General features: G+C 49.7%; 4 protein-coding genes across 4 annotated transcripts; 3 read left to right on the forward strand and 1 right to left on the reverse strand.

The window, feature by feature from the left end:
* Positions 1–159: 159 nt before the first annotated feature.
* GOT2 (putative aspartate aminotransferase) lies at positions 160–1,784 on the forward strand (the record flags this gene model as incomplete). The annotated part of the gene is made up of 6 exons (XM_026759025.1): positions 160–279; positions 346–424; positions 527–1,167; positions 1,229–1,516; positions 1,570–1,629; positions 1,683–1,784. The coding sequence occupies 6 exons, from the start codon at positions 160–162 to the stop codon at positions 1,782–1,784; spliced, it is 1,290 nt and encodes a 429-aa protein (XP_026612605.1).
* A 5,796-nt stretch (positions 1,785–7,580) lies between these two features.
* On the forward strand, positions 7,581–9,761 carry CDV56_105950 (uncharacterized protein; the record flags this gene model as incomplete). Its single annotated transcript, XM_026759569.1, has 1 exon — positions 7,581–9,761. The coding sequence occupies one exon, from the start codon at positions 7,581–7,583 to the stop codon at positions 9,759–9,761; it is 2,181 nt and encodes a 726-aa protein (XP_026612606.1).
* Positions 9,762–11,118: 1,357 nt separating this feature from the next.
* Positions 11,119–13,353, forward strand: CDV56_106185 (RMD1 family protein; the record flags this gene model as incomplete). The annotated part of the gene is made up of 4 exons (XM_026759804.1): positions 11,119–11,169; positions 11,249–12,791; positions 12,884–13,069; positions 13,121–13,353. The coding sequence occupies 4 exons, from the start codon at positions 11,119–11,121 to the stop codon at positions 13,351–13,353; spliced, it is 2,013 nt and encodes a 670-aa protein (XP_026612607.1).
* A 916-nt stretch (positions 13,354–14,269) lies between these two features.
* On the reverse strand, positions 14,270–15,728 carry CDV56_106384 (putative C2H2 finger domain protein; the record flags this gene model as incomplete). The annotated part of the gene is made up of 3 exons (XM_026760003.1): positions 14,270–15,055; positions 15,118–15,257; positions 15,317–15,728. The coding sequence occupies 3 exons, from the start codon at positions 15,726–15,728 to the stop codon at positions 14,270–14,272; spliced, it is 1,338 nt and encodes a 445-aa protein (XP_026612608.1).
* Between the last annotated feature and the right edge of the window lie 809 nt (positions 15,729–16,537).

Below are 16,537 nucleotides of genomic sequence, written 5' to 3' on the forward strand. Positions count from 1 at the left end.
TATTAGGATTGATCTCCAATCGGTGTCCTTTTTTTGACCTTTCCTCTCTTCTCTCCTACTTCTCTCCTTGATCCTTCCACTACTTCTCCCTCGAGGACCTCTTGAGCTTCTAATTACACTTTTTCTTAGATCTCTGGAATTAGCGCCCTTGACATCGCAATGTTGTCCACTCTCAGAGTCGCCAGCCGTCAGGCTGCTTCCCGTGAGGCAAGCATGCGCACCGTGGTCGTCGGTGCTAGACATGCCTCTGCCTGGTCCAATGTTCCTCAGGGTCCCCCGGTAATACACTCTATTATCTGGAAAGTCGGTCGGTGGGTCATTGTTAACGTAATGGGATGATTCCAGGACGCTATCCTTGGTATCACCGAGGCATTCAAGGCCGATACCTTCAAGGAGAAGATCAACCTTGGTGTTGGCGCTTACCGTACGTATTATTCGTGTCTTGAATCGCTCAAACTTTCTCGATGGCTTAATTGTTGCCAATTGTTTCATGCAACGACTGATTTTCTGTAATCGGAATGAACAGGTGATGACAAGGGCAAGCCTTACGTTCTGCCCTCGGTTCGCGCTGCCGAAGACAAGGTCGTTGCGTCGCGTCTCGACAAAGAATACGCTGGTATCACTGGTATTCCTTCCTTCACCAAGGCTGCTGCGGAGCTGGCCTATGGCAGCGACTCTGCCGTCATCAAGGAGGACCGTCTCGTCATCACTCAGACCATTTCCGGTACCGGTGCTCTCAGAATCGGAGGAGCTTTCCTGCAGCGCTTCTACCCTCACGCTAAGAAGATCTACCTTCCCACCCCCAGCTGGGCCAACCATGCCGCCGTCTTCAAGGACTCCGGAATGGAGGTTGCGTCCTACCGTTACTACAACAAGGACACTATTGGCCTTGACTTCGAGGGCCTCATCGCCGACATCAAGGCCGCTCCCAACAACAGCATCATTCTGCTGCACGCCTGTGCTCACAATCCCACCGGTGTTGATCCCACCCAGGACCAGTGGCGCCAGATTAGCGATGTCATGAAGGAGAAGGGTCATTTTGCTTTCTTCGATATGGCCTACCAGGGCTTTGCCAGTGGTAACGCGGACCGTGATGCTTTCGCCCCTAGACACTTCGTCAAGGAGGGTCACAGCATTGCTCTGTGCCAGAGTTTCGCCAAGAACATGGTAAGCTAGGGCCGTCAACCTCATGAAAGCAGTTCAGAGACTGACCATTTTAAACCAACAGGGTCTCTACGGCGAACGTGTTGGTGCTTTCTCTCTCGTCTGTGAATCTGCCGAGGAGAAGAAGCGTGTCGACTCGCAGGTCAAGATCCTCATCCGTCCCTTCTATTCCAACCCTCCCGTGCACGGTGCCCGCATCGCCTCTACCATTATGAACGACCCCGAGCTCAACCAGCAGTGGCTGGGTGAGGTCAAGGGCATGGCTGACCGTATCATTGAGATGCGTGCTCTCCTCAAGAAGAACCTGGAGGACCTTGGCAGCAAGCACGACTGGTCTCACATCACCAGCCAGGTGAGAAAGCTGTTCTCATGTTTGCCAGATTAAGCAATGCTGATTTGTGATAGATTGGCATGTTCGCCTACACTGGCCTGAAGCCCGAGCAGATGGAAGCTCTGGCCAAGGAGGTAAGCATCCATGGGATCTGCTAAAGTGACCCAACTCACTGACATGACCCTAGCACTCCGTTTACGCTACCAAGGACGGTCGTATCTCGGTCGCTGGTATCACCTCGGGCAACGTCAAGAGACTGGCCGAGGCCATCTTCAAGGTTACCGGCTAAAGGTTGAGCTAGGCGACTGAGTATGTGAAAATGAGATACAAAAATCTACAGGGCCCAGCCCTACTGTACTGATATCCATGTCTGTTATATTAGCATATTCTTGAGCATGATTCGTCTTGAAGGTCTAAATTGGATGAGTTCTATTTTGTTGTTCTGTTCTTGCGTATGTTAGCCTGAGCTAGCACTATCAACGTACAACAGAGTTGGTCGCACAAGCATGCTTCTGAGAGCGTTACCTCAAGAGCTAGGTAGCGTAGAGCATTTGCGATTGCTTTAAGAACTCTGTTGCGATTGGCTCCGTCCCTTATTTCCAATTTCGCTTGTAGCACCTGTACACCATGGCCATATACTGCTACATGCACTGACTTGCCTGCGCGACCAATCCCCACAGATCATAGACTTCTTACAGTGTTGGTGAGAGCCATATGGAAATGATTCGCTCGAAGGGTTGCAGTTGGGTTCGCGGGGAAGACGAAAACCGCCTTTGGGCTGAACATACCAAACTAAACTGGGTACTCTGGACAATGGCTGGCTTTCGACTGCCCTGCGGCTTGTTACCTGGGCGATGCTCGGTAGTAGTACTTATAGCCCAGCCCCTACAGAGAGTACCTTACCTACCTGGACTGCTAAAGTGCTTTTGCCCGTCGGATGGGGTGTATCTAGGAGCCCTTGTATGTAGGTACTGGTATTTCAAAGACAGGTAAGTTACCTGAGTCTAGGTAGATAGGTATTTAGAGGTAAGGTACCTTACAGATGTCAGTACCTAGGTACTCCCTACTTAGGTTACCTACATCTGGGCATGGGAGTTTGCTTCGTAGGGTAGGTAAGCATGTTGTGCACTGATCGTTACCACTCAGAGCCCATTGATAATGAGGCAATAGCAGCAACACTACTTGCAAGGTCTGGACTGAGTTTGTGATAGTTGTTCTGTTTGTTACGGCTCGAAATTCGCGGAAACAATGGAAGAACTCTGTACCTTACCTAGCTGTAGTCGGAGCGTAGCGCGGCTGCGCCATTCTCAAATATGTTCGGAGTACTCGCACTAAGTACCTAGCTGCCTCGCCTTTGTGGCTGATTATTTCATGTTTCTTACGGTTCTTACTTGGGCGGGATCGATGCATGCGAAAAAGCTAAGGCATCCAGATTAGGTATGGTAAACAACCAAGGTACTAAGGTAGTACAGTACCAAGCGAGGATAGAATAACGAGGCGCATTCAGCACTGAGGCTTGGGTGTCTTCAGCCTTGAAATGGTTGCAGATCAGGCCCGGCCATGGATTTCGAAGTACGTACAAGGAAGTACTAATGGTTAATTTTAGAAGCGACTTTAGATGTCGGACTTCGGGAAACAAGCAGAAGATCCTGTAATTTCTTAATTAGATAGTATGAGAGTTGGATTGAGTTGAGACAGGGGTAAAGGGGCAGCTAAATAGTTCATTCATGGGAGGAGTCGGAGTACACTGATATGGAGACCACAGGGCCACTTGGTTTCCAGAACCACTGCGTGAGGAATTTCATGAATCAGGAGTGTGTACAAAATGTGGGACCTCCCTTCAAGCATTCGGGTTTCTTACCCAGTCTCATGGTATTCTGTCAACCATGAGGTACTACTGTACGAGAAATTATCTCGCCATAGATATGTTGGCACTTCCTTTAGAGGCCACAAAATCATGGCTCTAGGTATTATGAGATTCAGCACTTGTATCTATCAAGTTTTTTATGTGTCGACTTTGATCAGAGTGCCTGATTCTCATAGGGCCCACCAATGATCGACTTCCCAGCCAGCCATCACTTTAGTCTGGAGATAACCTTCCCTTGTTGATGGTGTAGGAGATCAAGTTAGCCAATCGAGTCATGGTATGTAGCATGGATACAAACTACCCGACATATTGAAGCAGAGGTTCTCCTGCAATTCAGCGATGGACCTGACGAGGGCCTACCCATACCGATGCGTCGTTGGTACATATCGAATTCAGGGTTGCAGTACACCCTCCACGGACTCCGGTAAATTCTCTTTTTGATCTTCTACTTGAATCACATAGTCTACCCCTCTATCTACAATCATACAGGTGGAAGATCACGTCTGACCGTGCAGTTAAGTCTATTGGAGTGGCAAAATTGAGCTGAGCTATCTCTTTCTCTTTCCTTGTACGCTTTTTTTGCTAGCCGACCAAGTCACTGCGGAGATTGAGGCCGAAGACACGTGGACGATTGCCTGGCAAATGGATAACACGAAGAGCAATGTTGTCTGTTATGCTACGTAGGATAAGGCACACTGGAGAAAGCATGCCAAAGATGTGACATGTTTTGGACTGTATCTATGGACAGAGTTACTCCATGCAAGACGATCGCTGAGACTGTCATGGAGAAACCTGATTCGGGCCATGTACCTTACCTTGGTAGTTCATTCCCCGCCGATAGACTTTGTCTACTACTGGCGAGGGAGCTATTACGATTTCCAACCTCCTTGACTGGCATGAAAATAGACGGAGGAACCTATGGTACCTAAATCTGGCCCTACAGCGTATCGAATTCCCCATCATTGTAACTAGAAACCTGCTGAGTGTCCTGCAACTACATTCCCGTCATGTGTAAGCTTACAAGGTGCTAAATACTGATGGCAGACCCCCACTTCCAACTTCAACTGCCTTTCCCTTTCTGGTTGCCCGATTCGGTGCCACAGTCATTCCAACCCTTAGGTTGAGATCTAGTGGTAACGGAAAAGCAGCTATGATGATTTGGTTATGACTGTTAAGCAAGAAGTCCATCTCGCAGCTGATATTATGCGCCTTAACCGCTTCATTATAATGATGGCAGATACATCCATCCCTTCACCAAGGAATCATCAGGGTGGCCCGGCCTAATAATTGTGAATTGTTTCAACCTACGCTAAGTGTAGTAGATAATCTCCATTATTTATTCACAACATTCACAACCTCAGAAGCTGTTGCTGTTCCACCTGAAGGATGTAGCTAGTGGTCACAGTCAGGATGGCCAGGAAGTCAAGGGACACCTCCCACCCAATGGAATTGCTAGTGCAAAGCGACCATCTGGTTGGTCTGTTTTGGTTAGATCCCGGCCGGCTATTGGGGATCAGATCATTGCACATCATCATCATTTTCAATATGGTTGATACACGCTACCTTGCCTTATGTAGGTGCATTTTTGTTGTGGTCCAATGACATTTATATCCTGTTAACAGTCAATGGAATTGAGTGGGAACAAGCAAGAATTACATTTTTGTGGCTGTCAAAGCACGCTCCCCAAACTACTCAGTAACAGTTGCCTTGCATTCCATTTCTCCATCCTGGACTTTTTTTTTGAAGTGATATCGCGCGGGTAGTACTCTGTATTATCAAGTAATACAAAGCAGCGAGAGAGAGCAAAGATCGAGACTCGCCGTTGGTCTGGACGGGTGATCTACGGAGTACCATCAAGCTGAACCAGCCCTTCGATGCTGATCGCGGTACCCTTTGGTATTCAACTAGGAAGAATCGGGGATCATACAGAGGTCAGGAGTTCATTGTCAGCAGCACAAGTGATGTAACTGCTTGACTTCTCAAATGAGGATTTCTTGGTTTCTCGTAGTGTCCTGAAAGCCTGGACTGAGTTCTCCTTGGATACAATAACGATCTCCCCTTGTCTTACTTAGGTAATATCCTTTAGGTACACAGAAGGACATAATAATGCGCGAGTTCTTCAGGTAATGTTGCCTCATTTAATTAAGTTTCTCTGCTTGGTTTCCCCTCCCGAACTGCTTTCGTATCACTTTGCCGAGAGTAATTAATGGAAGTCAAATTATCTTCGTTCCGCATGGCCATACTGTACATACTGTACTCCTTGCTCCGCATCTTTTCCTCAGTGTACGGGACAACTAGTCAGAAGTTTGGAAGAACGGAACGAAGAACGTACCTAGATTATCTTCTCTACTCCATTACTAGATACTCTGCAATCTATATACTAATATGCATCAATTGAGATGACGAACAGAATGATCTATCAAGGATCGATGGACGGATAAAAGATTGTTACTGGAGGATTTGGAGCAGATGGTGGATCCATTCTTGTCATCCACTGATCCAGGTCGTGGTGGGGGCCACAAGTGGGCATCGGAAGATAGCGTCCGTAGCGTTGTCCAGACAAGCAGCAGTTCCGTCATCTGTAATTTTTTGGCCCGGCTTTACGCTGTTGGGAATGGTGGGTATCCAGTAAGGTACTCCGTATTCCGTATCCATACGCAGTACAGATTTACATTAAACACATTGTTTCAAGGCATCAAAGCCACTTTGATGCTGACAAAAGAAAAGGACCAAAATAGAAGTATAAAGGGGGTGAAAGATATTCAGACAAAAGAGTTTAGGTACTATGGAAAATCGAAAGGGATAATTTATACCATCAAAGAAAAGCAGAAACTATTCTATGCACTATCCATGATCATTTTATTCCAGACGTCAGAACAGCTTGTGAATGGTATATACCATATATTACATACCATGGCATATTTACCTTACGCAGATTATCCTCTGTACAGAACCTTCTAAATGTCTAAACCTCCAGGCTGACCAACAAGCCTACCCAAACTGCCTTACCACTTCAAAGGATTCCATCTGTTCCATCTTCTCATAGCCCACAATTACTGAATGGAGTCGTGTACAGTACACCATTCATGAACTAGTGATCCTGCTATTACAATGTCCATTCCTTCCATTTACTATCATCAGACAAGAGGTATTATCATTCCCATGCGTCTGCCCTTCTGATTATTCTTCCAACAGACTTAGTATGTGTTATATACCTACCTCTGCCACCTGCTTCTGTAGGTACCTTAGGTTCAATGCGGCCCAGGAAAATCTGAGTAACATAGGCATCCAATGAGAGTCATTGTCTCTACTTCGTAACGCTCGTGATGATGACTTTGTTGTCTGGCCCCGACTTGCCACACCTTTTGTTTCCATACGACGTAAAGCCCATTGTGGTGGTGGCTAAAGAGCATATCGAAAAGATACTCAGCAGGAGAAGGGAATTGACAAAGAACTACCTATGTTGTAAGCCTGACGACTCAAAGCAAAAATACAATACAATAATAGGAGTCAGGCTGTTCTACAAATTAATAATAATAGTTGAGGCATCATGCTTATTATGATGATGACCTAGTTTTATGGACTCCATCCTCATTCACTACCTTCATGAATGATTGGGTTAACCTTCAGCGGGCCTGACACTATCATCCGGCTCGAACTTGGCCCAGAGAGGGTACCCTGAGTGATACCGCTTCCTCTCCCCACTCATTGACTGTGTTTCTCCTCGCTCTCTTTCTCTCCTCGCTCTTGTCCTCCGCTTCAAGTCCGCCTAAATAATAACTAACTAACTAATAATTAACTAAACTAAACACTCGTTGCTCAGCCTGGCTCATTTGGCATCGTCCCATCTCATCGTTCTCTCCTCCCTCCACTCTCTCTTTCCCTTCCTTCCTCCGAACCTCATTCCTCCGCTCTCCTCTGCTACAAATTCACCACCAACCCTTCCCTCTACCATGAGTTTTGGTGACTCTCGATTGCTCTTTGTTCTTTGACATGCAAATCCCCCTTTGTTCTCTCCATTGTCAAACATCGCTTTGATCTATGGCGTATCGTCTTTCCTCGTCCTTTCTTGCATTCGGCCGCTAACCTGCAGCTTCCACGCTGCCATCCGTCTCTGTTCCGGATCTCGCAACCGCTCACCCTACCAATCCCTCTCCTGCCTCCGAAGTTTGGACGTATCGACCCTTCGTCCATCAATTTACTTTCTGTCAATTCCCCATGCCTGCTCTCGAAGTTCCCGAAACCGGGTTGTCTCTACTCAGAGACAACTCCGGAAACAATGCCACTACCAAACCCCCTCAGATCATGCGGCTGAATTTGGCTCAGAGTACTCACGACGAACTCATACAGAGCTTACGGAATGATCAAACGGTTCGAATTCGATTAGGCAAACACCCGACCCTGTACTATGGCTCCAAAACGCAGCAATTCCACTCCTCACCCGAAACTCACCGATCCGAGGTCTACGCCGCTAGCTCCGCCGACAAAGAGAACCTATACTTCGCAGGCGTTCTGAGTCACAGGCTAGAGGTTCAACGGGCCAAAGAGGCCACCGCGGCCACCGATCAGGCTTTGGCTAACCTTGAGCAGAGCCTGAATGCTTTCGAAAGAGGGAAGGAATCAAAGAAAACACATATGATTACAAGCATTGATGAAGTCAAGGCTCTGCGAGCGGGTGATCTCAGGTCCAGCACAGGTAGAGAGGCTGCCATCCTGGCTCGAAAGCCAACAACCAAAGTGGAAATAGAGAAAGATCGTCTCCTCAAGAACGCCGCCAACCGTTCCTTATCCTCGAGCCCAGCCCTGGGTGTGTCTCGCTCTCCGGCGCCGATGCCGCCGCTCACTCCGACCTCCGCACCCTCCTCCAAAAATAAGGACCGCATTCGCCTCGATGCCCTCAAAGTACCTTTCATTCATCTTCTCGCCGTGCGTGCTGTCTCTGCCAAATTTCTTGCGCGCCAAACGCGATCGTCCCTTGAAGACTGCTCAGCTCTGGCCCAGAAATATGGCATCGAAAACCGGATCGACCCCGAAAAGTTCGATCTTAGGGACAAAACATACAAAGAACTGGACGTATGGAATTTCCCATACCCTTCCCAGGAGGAGCGGCAGGAAGCCATCGACAACGCCATATCGGCGTTTGATCGGATGCGGATATCCCGCTCGGATAAACTGTGGCAAATGTTGCTCCCCAAAGAAGAACGCGGCAAGGGCAAGTGCTTGTCGCGATTGGACCTGCGGACAGGGCCCATCAAAAAGGCCCTCACTCCAAAAATTCAACTGCACGCATCTGATGATAATGGAAAGGATGGCGACACGACCGGTCACGAGACTGATAGGCCCAGTGCCAATGGCCCGACTCCGAAGGCGGCTCCCAAATCGTGCACGCCAGCTCCGAAGAAACGAGCCAATGACAAAGATTCTTCCACGAAACGAACAAATCCTACCAAGAGCAAGAATTCCACAAATAGCACACTTACGGGACGGGTCACCAAGAAGGCGGAGCGGAAACCAGCATCGAAGACGGACGGCAAATTCAAATCGGCTGAATTCGTTCAGGAATCGGACGAAGATGACACAGACATGCCGGATGCACCCGTACCGGCACCAGCACCAGCACCAGAGAAGGCGAAGCCAGAGCAATCAAAGGTCCAGTCTAAACCCAAACAGACTGCGCCGAGCAAAGTCGGAGATTCCTCCCATGCGCCGACGCCCAGGGTGAATCAGTCTGAAGTTCCGCCTTCCAGGGCTGAATCAACCTCTCAGCATGCCGTCAAGTCTGTCGCTGCGAAGAGGCCGCCGTCCACACGAGCACCGAACCAGAGATCACCTCAAAAACCCTCGCCGCTCGGATCCTCTCCTCCGGCCAATGCATCGGATGCCCACAGTCGCAGCCGTTCTTCGAGTCAAAACAATACCTCTAGCTCTTCGTCCTCTCCTCTTATCACGCAGTTGTCCAAACCGAACAAAGTCACCAACTCCGGTCAACAGTCGACTGGAGCGATCAAGACCAATGGAATTACCAAGACAACGGAGTCCGTCAATCCTTTGAAGCGCAAGGCAGAGACGGACCGACCATCTACAGTTCAGTCCAAGACGACTGGCCGCACAACCAGCAACCTAGAGCACAAGCGGAGGCGAGCAGTCAGTACTTCGAGTGGCAGCACTGGGAGCGCCTCGCCGCCTCTCAGTCGTGAGCTACTGCGTCAGCAATTACGAGAAAAGTCACAGAAATTCAAGCAGTACTACGCCAAGTATCGTGCACTACATGATTCCATGGCTTCGCATCCAGACCCACCGCGGGCGGAGTTGGAGCGATTACAACGACAGCATGTTCGTCTACAACGAATGAAGAAGGAAATCTGGGACGAGCACGGACGGCTTCGGGATAATCTCTAAAGGCCCGGAGCCAGAGCAGCCCTTTGCGCATCGATTGAATATTGTTACGGATTTCAGATACAGGTGTCTGACATTCGAGACTCCATCATTTTTTTGCATGCCTATATTATGGAAGCATAGTGAAGCAAGCCTTTTGATCCTGCTTCGAGGCGTTTGTGATAATAATTTCCTTTCCCCAGCCTCTGCTTTTTATTTTTGTTTCTGTATATTTGCATATTGAAGCCTATCGTATTGCGCTGCAGAAGCGTATGCATGTAATTGATACATAGAGGATTGTTGTCACGCAAGGAGTATCCTGCAAGGCGCGGGTCTCCAATACAATCACCATTGTTAGAACCAATAGTATTATGAAGTCATATCCCAGATGTAAAGAAGTTCTTGGCCATTTTTTGATGCTATTCTTTGGCGGTTCCTGTCCTTTTCCTTTGCGCTTCTACTCGACGCCAAAGTGACTGAAGTATGGAAGTGAACTTTTTGTGGCTTGGGACTACTGCATCTAATCTGTGCCGGTTCCAATTCGGGATTGCCAACTACGGGTTATTCAGGGATCCTTCCATTACCCCTCCCTCTAGTACTTCCATCATTGTTCGTCAGATTCATTACTCTTTTTCCACTTCTAAATCAATGCAGTCATCATCCTATCTTACATGGTCTTTCTCGGTTGGAAAAAATTCCTCATTGTCCCACGCCATCTGTACTCCACAATGCCTCTCTCTTTCACAGCCTGTTGAGCCCAGCCCAGCCTCTTAGTCCCATTCCAATACGAGAAACATGGAACTTACTATTACCCCGGATCAACCTAGAGCTAATCCACTAAGCCGTACTGGGCCTAGCCCCACCGTAGCGCACGTGGCTCGCCAAAAGTCCGGGATTGGTATTTGTCTGTATTGCTAGGTATTACTTACGCTGTTCCAGTACGGTAATTTTGGTAAGGTACACCAAGTAAGGGCTCGACGACGTCATTCTTTGTTCCAGCGAGTCTGGAAAAGGCTTAGGGCCGTTTTGTTCAATAGGCGGTGGGTGAGGGTGAGGTGAAGCTTTGAAGGTCGGAGTTTTGAGCATCACTATGAGATTAGTTCAGCTCATTTCATTGCTTTTTGATCTTGCTGCTATACAAGTGCAGAGCACGGTGCAGATACTGGCTGACTCCTCTGAGATTGTAGTTATGTTGATTTGAATCTCCTTTGCCCGGGTTTCGGTAAGTCTCGGAGAAGATTGATTGCAATCGGAGACCAGAACCTGAGGCACTACGTGGACCTGCGAGTGCTCTCTCATCTTTGAGGAAACACAATCAAGGAGGCTTTTGGGCATCGGCGTCGGATATTGCGACAGAAAAGCAAGAACATCTGCTTTGATCATGTCTCCTGCCCGTGGACGAGTGCCCGGCCAGAGGAGCCCCCACGTGCTGGTGAGCTTTCCCTTCCTCGCACTTTAGGTCCTTCCTATTCTATACAATATGCTAATGGAGGGATTGTACGGAGTAATAGGTCACGGACTCGCGCGAGCAACAACCTCAAACTACCCGTCGTGCCCCCGGTACACGCTTTATCACCGTCGATAACGTCCTTCAATACGCTTCCGACGTTCCCTCCATGCAACAACGTTTTCCAACCCCGACCACGACACAACCACGGCCACGCTCTCGTCTAGCATCTGCCACTGGCGGATTGATCGGTGCAGGAAGTAGTGCAGGTGGCTCTGGTCCCATCGGAAGCGGAAGTCGGCTGGCCAACACCGCAGCAACGATGGGTCGACTCGCCGCGCAACCACGTTTACCTCCGCGCACGACAAAAGTCAGCGAGAAGCTTGTGCTTCTGCCGGAAGCGGAGGGAGTGGAGGGGGATCTGAATGAGGACGAGGAAGAAGACGAGGTGGACGAGGAGTTCGTGCAGAGACTGGCCAAGGAGAGGAATCTGGATCCCGATTCTTTGCGACAGAGACTGTTGACACAGAAGAGGCTCGGTGATGATTTCGGCGTCGACAATGACATTGCTCCTTTGCTGGCCGAAGAAGAGTTACTGCGTCGACGCAAAGTTGCGCCGGAAAAGGCCAAAAGCTACGCAGAGCGGCTACCCAAGGCCCGTCGGGCGGAGAAATTGGCGCGTGTTACTGCTTATTGCACGGCGCAGGCTTACAAGATGAGTTCGTTGGCGGCTTTTGTCAGGGACAAACATGGCGGACGGACTAAGCTGTACGATGATTGTCTGTATACGGCATACCATCTACCGCTGTTACCTGGTCTTGAGGGCTATCGCGTGCGAAGCAGCCCGATGGTGAAGAAACCCGGAGGCAAATCCCTTTTGGATGAGGAAATTGAGAGAAACGAGCTTCGCGACCATCACGACGACTATATCATGGAAGCAGAGGAGCATTCCGTCGGCGGTGGCCGTCGAGGGCACGGTTCATCGCACGATGTTAGCGAAACGTCGGAGCTGGATGGCACCTTGATCCACAAGTTCGACGAGGACTCTCATCATTCTGAAAGCGGAACGACGATGGATACAAGCAGAGACTCAGGCCCCGACCATCAGCCCGTCCAAGCCTCTCCCGCCTCAGCGGCGCCCTCACGACTACCGTACGATGTAGCGGAGATGTTTGTTTTCAGCTACGGCGTAGTGGTTTTCTGGAACCTGACAGAGAGACAAGAAAAGGATCTCCTAGCCGATCTGGCGTTTGCAAACTCCTCTGCCACAGGATCCCGCATACCCCTGGCAACCATGCCGTTGGACGAAGAGGACTTTGAAACAGAAGAATTCCACTTCGAATACTCGACCGAGATCTCACGACCCCGGGTATTCAACGACATGATCACCCTGCGCAGCGGCGACCACATGATCAAACTAGCCATCAGCCACGGCATCGCCCAAAGCACCAAGCTCTGCTTCTTTGAAGAAGTCATGGCGCGCCAAATGGCCGAGGCGAAGGACGTCCCGCGCAGACTCGCCATGACAGGCAAGCTAGGCATGAAGCGCGAAGAAGTCTTCCGTATCCTAGGCAAGCTCTTCAAAAGCCGGGTGGAAGTCAATCTCTGTAAGTCCATCCACTAGGAGCCAAGCCCCAGTTCCTTTCCTCTTTCAACCCACATCATTGCCCCCCAGGCTGACAAGCACAATCCGCAATAGCATCCAACATGCTCGATGTACCCAACTTCTTCTGGGAGAGCGAACCAACCCTCTACCCGCTCTACAACGCCGTCCGCGAATATCTCGAGATCAAACCCCGAATCCAAGTCCTCAACGAACGATGCCGAGTCTTCCTCGACCTCGCAGAGATCCTCTCCGACTCGATCGCCGATAACAGAACGTCCCGTGCGTCCTTCACACTGCTTAATCCGTCTGACTGACATTTTCACTAATCAGCCGCACTAGATCAAACCTGGATCATCATCGTCCTCATCCTCATCTCCATCGTCGTTACAACCTCCGAGGTCTTCCTCCGCTTCGGTCTCCTCTCAGCCCGCGAGAAGAACGCCTCTTCCACTTCCTTTGGCGCTATGCTTTTCTCTCGCGCTTCGAATCCGGCAACCTGCTCGTGTCCTGTGCAGGGTGCGTTTGATATGAATGCAACTGGGCTTGGGACGCATTATTCCTAGTGGTCTCACTTCTAATTTTCCGAGTCAACATTGTGCAGGTTTCTCATGACATCGTGACCTACATCCATATATTCGATTTCTTAGCACTGCTGTGATTCATTATGGCGCCCAGGATCTTGTTATTATATCTCCGTCTCTCAAAAGCCATCCGGCAGCTTCGGTATTTAATAAGTCTGCTCACTGATTCTATCATACATACAGTTATGTAATGCTCATTTACAAGGTTGCTGTTTGATTGTTTGACAAAGGAAAAAGTACAAAGGAAATTCGAGGATAAAAATGAGACGAGCGATAGGGGGAATAATGTATCAGCAACACAGACAAGATTAGGAATAGGGGTGATGCAAGGAGATTGAAAGCACACGAGATAATCAGCAATGAGGATGACAACACAGATAGAAAACAGATACCCGAATTTCCGAACCCCGTCCTACCTAGCCATGAACCGTCCCAGCTCTCTATTGATGCTTCATCCTGGTCGTGTCACACATTAAGCAGAAAGAAACGAATAGAGAACAACCCAACTCCGGAACAAATCAGAGCTAGTCCGGACTCCTTCCAGCGCGCTTATGCAAGGCCTTATCAATGCAAGGTAACGTAAACAGAAAAAAAAGAAACATCCGCAAGGGGAAAAGCATGATTGTGATGATAGTGGTGGTGGTGGTGATGATGAAGATGATGAAGATGATGAGGGATATGGGTAGAAACCAGACAAGACGAAACGGGTAAAAAGATGATGCAGCGCCCTTTAGCTTCTGCCAAGAGTACAAGGGGAAAACGATAGATGGGGACAAATAACAAAGGAAAAGTGGATATTCCGCGCAAGAGCCATTTCGTTGCGCAGCAAGGAATTGATTCGATAAGACCAGAACCCAATCCCGGTAGATGGCTGCTGTCAGATGCAGGAATTCTCGCACTACACGGGAGTGGACCACCCGTTGTCCGCCAATCTCGGCTTTAGTTCGTAGTTCTCAGGTTCGGTGCTCGTCGGCCGCCTAATGGTCGAGTTGGGAAAGTACATGTGCGGGGGCATGGAACTGGGATAGGCTGGACCACTTGGCTCAGGGTAGTTGAAATCATTCACAGACCCAGGAGACGGAATGCTACCGTGAGACGGCGAGGCCCAGCCCAGACTCGTCATGTGCGGACTCCCACTGACGCTGTTGGGCCGGTGATCACTATTAGCAGGCGGCTCAAGCGGCTGAGGGGGCGCGTAGCCAGAGGGGTGCGATGTCATAGATGGTCGTGGGTGTGGCGCACTGCTGAAGCTCGAGAGAGACGGCGACGTGGCTGTGGGCGACGCGCGAGGGCTGGCCTGCGGGAAATCCCCGCGAACGTGAGGAGGGATAGAGCCGTTGCCCATGTAGTAGTCGCCAGCGGAACGAGGCATGTTCAGAGGTGGGAGGTCACCGGGAGGTGGAATGGACACAGGATGATGCGCAGGGGAAGGCGTCGAGTGAACAGAGGCGTGCTCAGAGAAAATCCCATCACCAGGTGCCCTTGCTCTCTCTTTGTTCTGTCTTAGGTTGGCTTCCGTCTCTGCGGCGGCCTCCTCAATGGTTCCCGTGTGATGGTTCTGATGACGCGTCAAGGTAGTGCGACGAGTGAAAGTCTTCTGACAGTTCGCATATGGACACTTGTACGGCCGTTTTCCAGAATGTATTCTGCGGTGTCTGGCCAAGGAAGACGAATCGCTGAAAGGCTGTCAAGATATTCGAGTCAGTAAATTGTTTATCGACTTTTGACTAAAGTATGTCTGCATACCTTGCCGCATCTCTCGCACATATGCGGCTTCTCTCCGGTATGAACGCGAGAGTGCACAGTCAAAGCCGAACGCTGAATGAATTGTTTCCCACACCCGGGCCAATCGCAAGCGTGCGGTCTTATCCCTGTGTGAATTCGCTCTAGAATGGAGTCAGTGGCTGGATGTTTACTTTTTGCATGTATTCCCATGAAACCTTACCATGTCTAGCGAGGTCACTGCGCCGAGCGAACCCCTTGCCACAAGTCGAGCAGTGGAAAGTCTTGGGCGGAGGGTCTGCCCTTTGGGGCGTTGCACCACTGGGAATTTGAGCACTGCCCGTATAACTTCCAGGAACGTAAGGATTCTGCAGAAGCGGCAATCCACTATTAGGTTGTCCATGAGGCGGATACCGCATGTCTTGGGCCATGTTGGGCATAGGGTTGAGCGGAGCGTGCGGAGGATATGACAGGACTTGTTGATCGGAAGCTTCAGACACTCCAGGCTCAGGCTTCATCTTGGGCGACGACGAAGGATCCAGGCTGTGGTGTTGCACAAATTGCTGTTGAAATTGTGCTTCTGCAGCAATAGCGGCAGTAGACCCTTTTCTGTTCAAAATAGTTGTGATGTCCATGACCCGACCCAGCGACGAGCTGAGGAACGGCGGTCAAGGACACTTGAATATGACCGTACTAACTTTCTCGATGAACAGCCGCAGATCTGTCTCTACGGCGTTCGTTGTGTCTATAAAGGTATCGATATGTCGATCAGTTAGAGTAAAGTCACTCGGTGGCTTTCGTGCTGCCGTTATGTGGTAACTGAAAAATCGTTTCAAAGCTGGTTTGCGCACTGATTTACCAAGATATCTGTCAGTAAAGTGAACGCAAAGGACTGGGGGGAAAGAGTCTGAATTCAACCAGATGAACAAGGGCGAATAGCTGACACATTTCGAAGCTGGTGATAGAAAGGAGGTTCGAGGACTCACCAGATGCCTCCTGAGCTTCCTGATAGGGTCTTCTTCTCCAACTGTGGAGTGATCAAAGAACGGTGGCCAGATTCTTCGAAGTCGTACAGAGGAATGCGAGCAGACTGTAGGGCGGGCCACAAACCCTCGAAATTCCTGGCGCGAGAAAATGTACTCCTTCTGACCGCGCCTGATATTCTGACGCAATGTTGAGCGTCCTTCACTAATCGCGAGCCCTGACTGAACGACCCAGGGAAGACTGACGACACTGATTCAAGCTTCGTCGGATACCTGCAAAACACGAGGAAATCGCGAATACCCGCAAACAGGACAAATCAGGGATTCCAAAGTATCAGACTGCTACACGCTTTTTGCTGTGGCCTCGTTGCCTACCCGGATCGGTATCGGTGAAGATTACGAGGATGCAGGTGATGTTCCAGCGACAGACAAGTTGTACTCGGTTTCGAGCGCGTCTCAAG

Source organism: Aspergillus thermomutatus (assembly GCF_002237265.1).
Source record: "Aspergillus thermomutatus strain HMR AF 39 chromosome Unknown NODE_165, whole genome shotgun sequence".
Classification (NCBI taxonomy): domain Eukaryota; kingdom Fungi; phylum Ascomycota; class Eurotiomycetes; order Eurotiales; family Aspergillaceae; genus Aspergillus; species Aspergillus thermomutatus.